This window comes from Mesoplodon bidens, assembly GCF_964165515.1.
Source record: "Mesoplodon bidens genome assembly, chromosome: 19".
Classification (NCBI taxonomy): domain Eukaryota; kingdom Metazoa; phylum Chordata; class Mammalia; order Artiodactyla; family Ziphiidae; genus Mesoplodon; species Mesoplodon bidens.
This window is the reverse complement of record NC_138179.1, coordinates 10,249,260-10,258,103: the sequence shown is the minus strand read 5'-3', so window position 1 is coordinate 10,258,103 and position 8,844 is coordinate 10,249,260. Positions and strand designations below refer to the sequence as shown.

At 50.2% G+C, this 8,844-nt stretch overlaps 1 protein-coding gene across 8 annotated transcripts in view; it reads right to left on the bottom strand.

Annotated features, from left to right (window-relative positions):
- Positions 1-210: 210 nt before the first annotated feature.
- The window catches only part of RFFL (ring finger and FYVE like domain containing E3 ubiquitin protein ligase), a 68,989-nt gene continuing 60,355 nt past the window's right edge, over positions 211-8,844 (bottom strand). For all 8 annotated transcript variants that reach the window (XM_081218453.1, XM_081218457.1, XM_081218460.1 and 5 more), the window contains 4 exons: positions 7,866-7,949; positions 6,670-6,880; positions 5,428-5,451; positions 211-2,758 (listed from right to left, as the gene is read on the bottom strand). In XM_081218453.1, the coding sequence (XP_081074579.1) occupies positions 2,577-2,758; positions 5,428-5,451; positions 6,670-6,880; positions 7,866-7,949 (501 nt within the window). In that variant the 3' untranslated portion in view covers positions 211-2,576. The remainder of the gene's footprint in view (positions 2,759-5,427; positions 5,452-6,669; positions 6,881-7,865; positions 7,950-8,844) is intronic.

Genomic DNA, 8,844 nt, shown 5'->3' with positions numbered 1-8,844 from the left:
TGGTTTGTCAACTCATGTCAGTCTTAACTGTCAGACCTCTGGTATCCTCACACCCGATCAGACAGGCATCTATATTGAAACTTTATTACAAAGTTATAAAGCAGAGCTCCGTAACAAAAAATACACATTTGGGTTTGCTCTTAACACCCAAGTAAGTCTGAGAAAATCTTAATATAAGCCACTTGAAATAACACATTCACATCCAAAAGATTTCGACAAATTTATACATTTTGTATTGAGCACTAATTCCTGTACAGCTTATTCTTACTAGTTTGGATCCAGCTATTCCAATGTATTATGAACCAGTCAGCTGTCCATGTCTTTTAAAACAAGTCTCAACTGAAACCTCAGAACAGTCACAGCAAAAGCCACGGAATAATGGAAGAATTAGATGCTTCCATGATAATTAAGACCAAGGACCTATGAGGAGCAGGAGAGAATATTCAAGGATAAAAGTCAAGTTTTCTACCTAGGTTAGATAGTAACTGAAATGGGAACTTAGAATTCCCAACTTTTACTTGGTGTAGGAATAAAGAAGATACAAAAAAAGTAGGGGAGGTGTTTGCCACCTTTTTTTGCTAAATGGAAACCTTCACCAAAAGAGGTTAGAAGACTTCAAGGCAAGTCCTTTCTCCAAAATGAGTAAATGACATCAGTTCTAATTCTTACTGAGGTTACAGACCATCAGGATATTATTAACTCATGTCTAAGAGGGAAGTTGGGAGGTAGGGAGAGGTAAGGCCTCAGCAGAGAAAGCAAGTTCTAAGTAGGGAGACAGCCAGCTTCTGCCCTGAAGTTATTGCTAGGTTGTAAATGAGCTGCATACATGTAGACCTGTTTCACAGTGGAATTGAGGAGTAGCTGAATCCTTTGTTAAACTGGTAGGCACTGTAAACTGTAGTATTTACTGTCCAGCAGAAAGGTGAAAGACGATGTCTTTATAGGGAAATTTCTTGACTCCCCCAGTTCCTACAAAGGCTGTAGCTCAGAATCAGACCACCCAGGACTTGGTATAATGTCAAGGTAAGTGGTCCAGTGTTCAGCTGACAACCACTTTAAAATTATTTCACTCCCCCAGATTAGTGGTTGACAGAAAGCATTAAACATGTCTGTACCAATCAACAGGTCCTCTTAGAGGTTTCCCACTGCTTTCAAAGTCATGACTGGTTCTTCCAGTCTGAGAGACCTTGGCTGCATGGGGTAGGGGTGGGGGGACTGCCAAGGCCTTCGGGTGTTCAAGGGTTTGCATAGCTCGCCCAGTGGTGATGGCAGCACACACCGCCCCTCTGATAGTACACAGTGCGTACGTTTGTGCTTGGCTAAGCTTCTCCGGCAAACTTGAGCTCTTCCAGTGGTGAAAAGACCCTAAGAGGGCTCGAGAACATCACCTGTTCGTTGCACGGCCCTTCCTAAAGGGCCTAGAGAATGCTTCTTCCTGACCTGCCCCTAAATCAGCAGGCTGAGAAAGGAAATGGGAGTAGGGAGTCCCCACCAACCTGGGGAACTAAGACTTCCAGCTGTCTGCTCAAGGGGCTGAATCCAGCCTCGTTCAGTACCTTCTGATACCTCTTAGGTGCTCTTACATGCTCAGTCTCCGGGAGCTTCATGAGAAGTCTGGCTAGAGAAGCGTGAGGCTCTCTGCCTAAGTCTCTGTGCCTTCAGTGAGACCATGTTTAAAACCTCCATGGGAAAGAGGGACCTCATGCTCAGGGGAAAGTGGTTTAAGGCTGTCTGTTGGAGAAGGCAAAGCCAAGCAGAAAGCCACTTCTTCCACCCAACGCTTTCCCTTTTCTCATAAAGTAAAGTTAAGGATGGCACAAAGTCAGGCCCCAAGAGAAGCAGCAGAGATGATCCATGCACCATCTCGTGCACAGAGACTGGAATTTCCCAGCAGTTTGAAAGCCAGATGCTTTGTTGACTGCCAAGGTCAGGTCAGGAGACTGATAGCTTCCAATCCCAGCACTTAAGGAAGCAACTCTTGATGACTTCAAATTTTTTCAATAGCATTTGTGTGTCGTTTCTTGCCAGAACTGAGTTTACTGGGCCAAATTCTGTCCTAAGGAGGATCACTATTGGTCTGGGAAGCTAACATCTTTTTGGTCTGAAGAAACACGTGGATTTTAGGTAACGTAGCAAGAGACTTTAGCAAAGGTCGGTTAAAGTACAGAAAGCCAGAGGGACCAGAAATGAATCCAGATGTGCTGGGGAGGAGGAAGAGAGTCATTTCTACCAGGACTTCCGATGGGTGCAACAGAGGCACGCAGCTCAGGGGGATGGGTGGGCTACAGGAGGAAGGGTGAAACTGTTTAGGTTGTCAGAGGAAGGGAGGAAGATACGGTCCAAATTCCAGAAAGTCCTCTCTTCATCAGTTACCATCATCACCCCAAGATCGCTGAAACAGGGACTTGCCTGTGTGATCTGTGCATGCCCAGAGGTGACACAGCATCTTGCTTGCCCTGGTCTTGGGAACACTGCAGACTTTCTTGTTAGGCTGCCCCCCTGCAAGCTGGCCAACTGTGGGCCCAGACACCTCGAGCTATGTCCCTGTAAGGCACTGAAGAAGCCGGTACAAGCCCTCAGGATCGGAAGACGTGCACGGCTCGGATCACGTACTGCCGGCAGATGGGACACTCGTTCATGCGCTTGCCGCACTTGGTACAGGTGACCATGTGGCCGCACTCCAGCAGAACACAGTCGATGGGCGAGTCCATGCAGATCCGACACAGGTTCTCCTCCAGGCTGGATGGCACTGCTCCCCCTGGACACGCACAGCAGAAAGCGGGTAGAGGGGAAAGTAAGAAGACTGTCTAAGTGTACGGGGTTGGGGGACGGGGGGAGAACGGGCACACTGGGAACAGCCCCCCCAAACCCACATACTTCACTCAAACAGAACTCCAAGAAAACTTTTCCCCAGTAGTTAATTCCACTTCCTTGTTTAATCCGCACCTCTATAGGTCAGGCTATAGACTTGAAGAGTCAAGTACTTGTAGATCAAAGACGTCCCCAGAACATGAGAACTAAATAAGGCAAAGTCCTCAAAGCTTAAAAGAAATAATTTTCAGACAATTGAGGCTGTAATATAGCCAGTGAGTGGCACTTAGGGACTCAATATTCTCTGAGGCAGAACATGATGAAAAGATAAAACTGGTTCAGAAAAGTTTAGATATAAATGGAGCTGTAATGAATGGCTCTCACTAAGGATCATGAGGCTTATATGTAAACACATCCCCAATTTAATAAAGCCAAGGATCACGGGAGCCCCTGGGCCATGCCACAGTCGACCCCCAGGCTTCCTCTGAGGAGACGTCGTGGTGCAAGAACCCGGCAGAGATTACGGCTCCCTCTTCTCTGCTCCCCACACACAGCTTCATTCATACCCTCATGACTGCTCATCACACTGCATGAGAATTTTTGAGTTTGCCTACTTGTCTCCCTACTACACTATGGGCCCCTAAATTCAACAAATGCAATCAATTTCTATAATAATGTACTAAGCATCTGCTATGTGCTCTGAGGTCTGATATTCATCTTTGAATCCCTGCAACCAGTCACATGGTAGGTGCTCTCTAAATGTCTGACAGATGAACATCTCCCAAGGGAATGGTAACAGCCCCCATTTACTGCAAGCTTACAGGTGCTAGCAGGGTCCTAAACGCTTTGCATGTTTTAACTCATTGGATCCTCACAAAAACTATGAAGCAGGTACTGTCGTTACTCATTTTATAGATGAGGCAACTGAGACCAAAGGGTTAAGTGGCTTGCCCAAGGATTCAAATCCAGGCAGGCGGACTTCTGGGCAAGGGGCCTGAGGGCAGGGACTGCCAAGATAGTATTAACTGCTCAGTGCACAGTTCTCGACAAGGCTAACTGGCTTGTGCAAGTGGTAAGATACAGTGGGCATGACCAGCATCCTAGGTTAGCTGCAGGAACAGAAAAACCTTCACTTCCCCAAAGCCAACCATCCCCAGCATGTTTTAAATGGTAGACTGAACCAGGTAGCTATAAACAGGCAACTGGCCGTGTACCAGCCACCTCTACGGTTCCACAAGGAATTCTCTCACACTCCATTGCCTCTGCACTTTCTGTTCCTGTTCCCTGGACTATTCAAAAAGTCAAGAAACACTTGAGGAGGGCTGGCTGTAAGAGGCAGTGAAACCTCTTTACCCCTTTGAGGAGCTGTTGGCCCTAACAGGGAAGGTTTGGAAACAACTGAACTATATAAATACCTAAGATGAGCTGGAGTAATTTATAGAATTTCATTACTGATTACTTCTATCAGGATTAACAAATTCATCAACTCAGTTGCCGGCATTCTTCCAGGGAATCAGAAAAAGAAAGACACCAAGTGGATTGGCCAGATCTTGGTATCAGATGAGGGAGTGGGTCTAGAACTCCAAATGATTTGGGGGAGTTCAACTCTTGAGAATTTATCAGCCAGAAGACTGTGCCCCATTCTGAGCTATATGATTGTGGGTTCTTCCCCAAGAAAGGATGTTCTCAGAGTAGTGTAGGGACCTGCAAAGCACTTTAAAACTTTTTCAGAAGACTCTCCAAATTTGTTATTTAGTAAAACAGCCATGTAGCCTTTAGGCTTTCAAAAAGGTCTAGCATGTTTTAGAATGATTTGGATCTGAAGTCAAGATTCCTGCAGTGTGTTCTGGAGGTGCCCAAAGGCCCAGTGGTGGTCTTTAACACACGGGTGAGTTTGTGGCAGCTGAGCGCCACAGTGAGCACTATATGTAACACCTTTCCCGATCTATCCCCAGAGCAGTTCTAACCACTACCCAGCCCTGTACAAACAAGGCTCTCAGGTCACCACCCTTTTCTTTTCTTTTCTTTTCTTTGGGGCCACACCGCGAGGCATGTGGGATCTTCGTTCCCCGAGCCGGGATCGAACCTGCACCCCCTGCAGTGGAAGCGCAGAGTCCTAACCACTGGACCACCAGGGAAGTCCCCACCACCCTTTCTTTTTAGTTGGTACCAGAAGCTGATAAACATCCCAAGTGATTTCCCTGAAGGTGTACACAGAAACCCTTCCCACTCAGACCAAAACGGAGTGAAAACTATAGGGGAGGGAGTGCCGTAGCCCCAGGAGTGTGGGAAATGCACCGGATGTGCCACATGCCACCACTTGCTTTGCTGAATATTTTACAAATGCTGGCTTCCGAACTCTGACAACCCAGAGGCATGCAGACCAGGCTGCCCCTAGGTGTCCCGCCACTCTTGCCCCTTTACGGGGACGGGGATGAGAATGAGAATTTCCAGAGATGCTGAGAAGCCTTGGTTCCCAGTGAATTCCCCCACACCCCCTCTGGACGCTGACATGCTCAGAATTCTTAGACTGTTAACAGGAATCAGGGCTGAAGGAGGGGAAGGACTGAAGAGCTAAGAGCCTAAGCCTGTTCCCAAACAGGAACAACTACATACCGTTTTGGTCTTCAGCACCACACACTGGAAAGGAAAGAGAAAGAAGGTGTCTGAATATGTGACGGCACGAGGAAAGTCTCCTGCCACCCTGCCTTCACTTCCGAACTCTGACTGCTCGCCTGCTGGGAACCAGGCTGGCCAAGAGCCCAGACAGAACACCGGCCCTCCTCACTCCCCCTACATGCGGAGGACTCACGCACAGCTCCTACTGGGGTATCTGGTCTAGTCTTAGAAAGAGAGACTCCACTGCTTTGCCATGAACAAAACTGCCAAGCAGGAAGGATCGTGCATAAGCACAATGTCCTTTTCTGTTGCTTCTGAAGCCAGCACTAAAGTCAAGAAAGGAGGAACAGTCTGCGCCAGTCAGCCAGGGAGTCGGGATGCAGCCCCCCGGAGGAGCCACCTCCTAGTCCCAGGTCCTCGCCACTCTAGGGAGGTTCTGGGGACGATCCCAAAGGGGAGAGTCTGTGATCAGGTGACCAGTCAGATGTCCCCTAACTTTGATGAATCTGAGCTTCTGGGAGAGGAGAGCCCCAAATCCGACTTCAACCACTGTTAGCAGGCAAGGAGTCAAAACGACCTGCAGGACCAAATCAGCTGGGGAGGGGTTGTTGGGGGGCGGGGGTAGGTTCTGGGTGAAGTCACTTCAGGAAATGCGGAGCTCCACACGCTCAACTCCTCTCTCTCCTGCAGGACTTCTCTGCCTTTACTGTTCCATTATTCATCCACCGTAAATCAGCAGCAGGGACATAAAGTTTCTTTTTTTTTTTTTTTCCAAACTCATCTGAGCACAGACCTTGATATTTTACTGGGCATCGCGGAAAATGATACCATGCTTTGGGAAATGAACAGCCCAAGTGCAGGCAGGACACAGTGTTCTTGCACCGTGTGTGCAAAGAAGGAGTACTGGTAGAGGTAGTATGGCAGGGGCGACGTGTGGGGGGAAGGGCCATGGACTTGGACCAGGAAAACCCTCAGCTCAAATCTGGGCTCTACAATAAAAGGAAGACACTAATAACGCCTATTTCACAGGCTGCCCTGAGGATTAAATACATGTACATGATGCCTAACCCAATCCCAGCCCTCAGCTCCAAAGGACGGCTATTATTAGAGGCTGCAGATGTGTAAGGTGACTCCTTCCTGGGCTAAAAGCAGGGAAATTTAGTCAGGTCGATGTCGACTCTCAAGCGAACAGCAAGCACTCTGCAACTCCGGGCAGCTGTCACCCAGGCGGCCCCTCACCCAGGTGCTGGAGCCCCTTCTGATCCTTGTACAGCCGCGTCACCCTCTCCATCAGCTCCCACTTCTCACAGCAGCCCTTGTAGTTGACGAAGTTGCGAGCCAGGATCTCTTTGAGCTGCCGCACGGTTAGACCTTCAATGTCCTCCAGGTCGGTCAGGTCAGACAGAGAGGCCCTCCGGCCCGGGACGAAGCTGTCCTCTGAGTCAACAGACTGCAAAGGCAAAGGTGAGATCGGTGGGCTCAGCTCCCCCAACCCAGGCTCTCCCTCCCAGGACCCCAGAGCACTCATCACCCCATGCTTTTGGTGACTGGCCTCAAGAGGAGTAGAAACAGGAGTAGCAGCTGGCATGGGGCCCTGCATCGCGAGAGAGACCGCGGTCTCTTCCTGACCCGAGCCCTGTGCTCAGGCGCAGCCGGCCCGGCCCGCCCCGCAGCATGACCCGGTGGAAGGAGCTGCAGTCTGAGGCGGGCGGCCCTGGCTTTGAGTCCTGATTCCCCCGCTGATTAGTACTGAATAGTATCAGGCAGGGGGCTCTCCTCTCGGGACCCCACTGCCCGTCCGTGAAGGAGAAGCAGCAGACCTGCCCCACAGGGTTGCCGTGACGACGAAACGCAGCAGCACCAGAAACTGCCGAGAATGGTGTTGGTCCTTCTCCCCCGAGACAGTGCTGCTTTCCCACGAAGGAGCCCACCTCCCGGGCAAGCTTCCTCTCTACGCACCCGCGACAACAGCTCCACGGCCCCGAAGGCTGTGCCCCCTGTGCACTGGGCCCGCCACGGCTGAGGCCTGAACTCCCTCCCATCTTTCCTCCTGATTACCTGACTTCCTTCCCCTAACAATGGCTACTGTGTGCTAGAAGCAGAAGAAAAGAACAAGACGTGCACAGCGGCACCGGGAGCCTGCCCTCTGGCAGCTCTTAGAAAGTCGAGAGACTGGAAACTAATGGGCCATGTGGCTCCCCAGTCTCCACTGTGACTCACAACTCCACACTAACACACTGACAGCCACAGAGGTGAATCTGGAATGCGAACACTAAACTCCACCCCTGAAAACAGAATTTCAGAAGGACTATCATCACACACTGGTTCTCCTCTCTCCACTCTGAGTCTGCCAGGAGGTTCCTAATAACAGCCTAAGAAGGCCAGGGAAAGAGCAAAGGCAAAGGCAAAAGCACAGACCCAAGCGGGGGCCCCACCTGCGTCTCATCCTCAGCAGGTGCTCTGGCTGTGCTCTCCAGGTAGACGGGTTCCTCTTGGTCCTGAGACACATGGCCATTGGCCTGTGGGAAGAAAAGGTGCCACATCACATCCACAGAGATGCCCCGGGGATAGCATGGGCCTCTTGCCAGCTCACACCATATCCAAAACACATTCCCACCTCCCCCGGAAATCCGGAGTCTCGCGTAACAGCGTTACAGAAGCCTGCTCTTTAACACTGACTTGGTCAGGCAGGGAAGCAATAGAAATAGATCTCAGTTCTAGAACAAGATGCATTCATTCTGCCCACCACCAGGACGGCATTAACCGCCACTCACCGTCAATTTAGTCTCAGTTTGAACACTCCGAGTGAAAGGAAGATCACACGTCCACTCCTGTGCTGGACCGCTGTCAAGTTTTCTCCTGATACTGACCCCAAACTACCCTCCCGACAACTTCTGCCCACCGTCCCTGGTTCTGCTCCCAGACCAATGCCAACTATTTTCTTCCCAGCTGTTCATATCATATCTTCCCTTCCTCCACACAAAATCTCCCCAACTTCCTCATCTGGCCCGGATGAGACTAAGTTTCCAGACCCTCACCACCCTACCCCTCTCTTCGGGCTAGTTGCTGCTCTCACATTCTAGAATATGCTCCAACCAGCAGGGCACACTATTACTGAAAGCTGTCTTGAAAGCTGGTCAAAAATTATTATTAGGGGCTTCCCTGGTGGCGCAGTGGTTGGGAGTCCGCCTGCCGATGCAGGGGACACAGGTTCGTGCCCCGGTCCGGGAGGATCCCACATGCCGCGGAGCGGCTGGGCCCGTGAGCCGTGGCCACTGAGCCTGCGCGCCCGGAGCCTGTGCTCCGCGGCGGGAGAGGCCACAGCAGTGAGAGGCCCGCGTAAAGCAAAAAAAAAAAAAAGAAAAAAAAATTATTATTAGCCTGAGACTATATAAGACAAACGCCTGTGCTTAA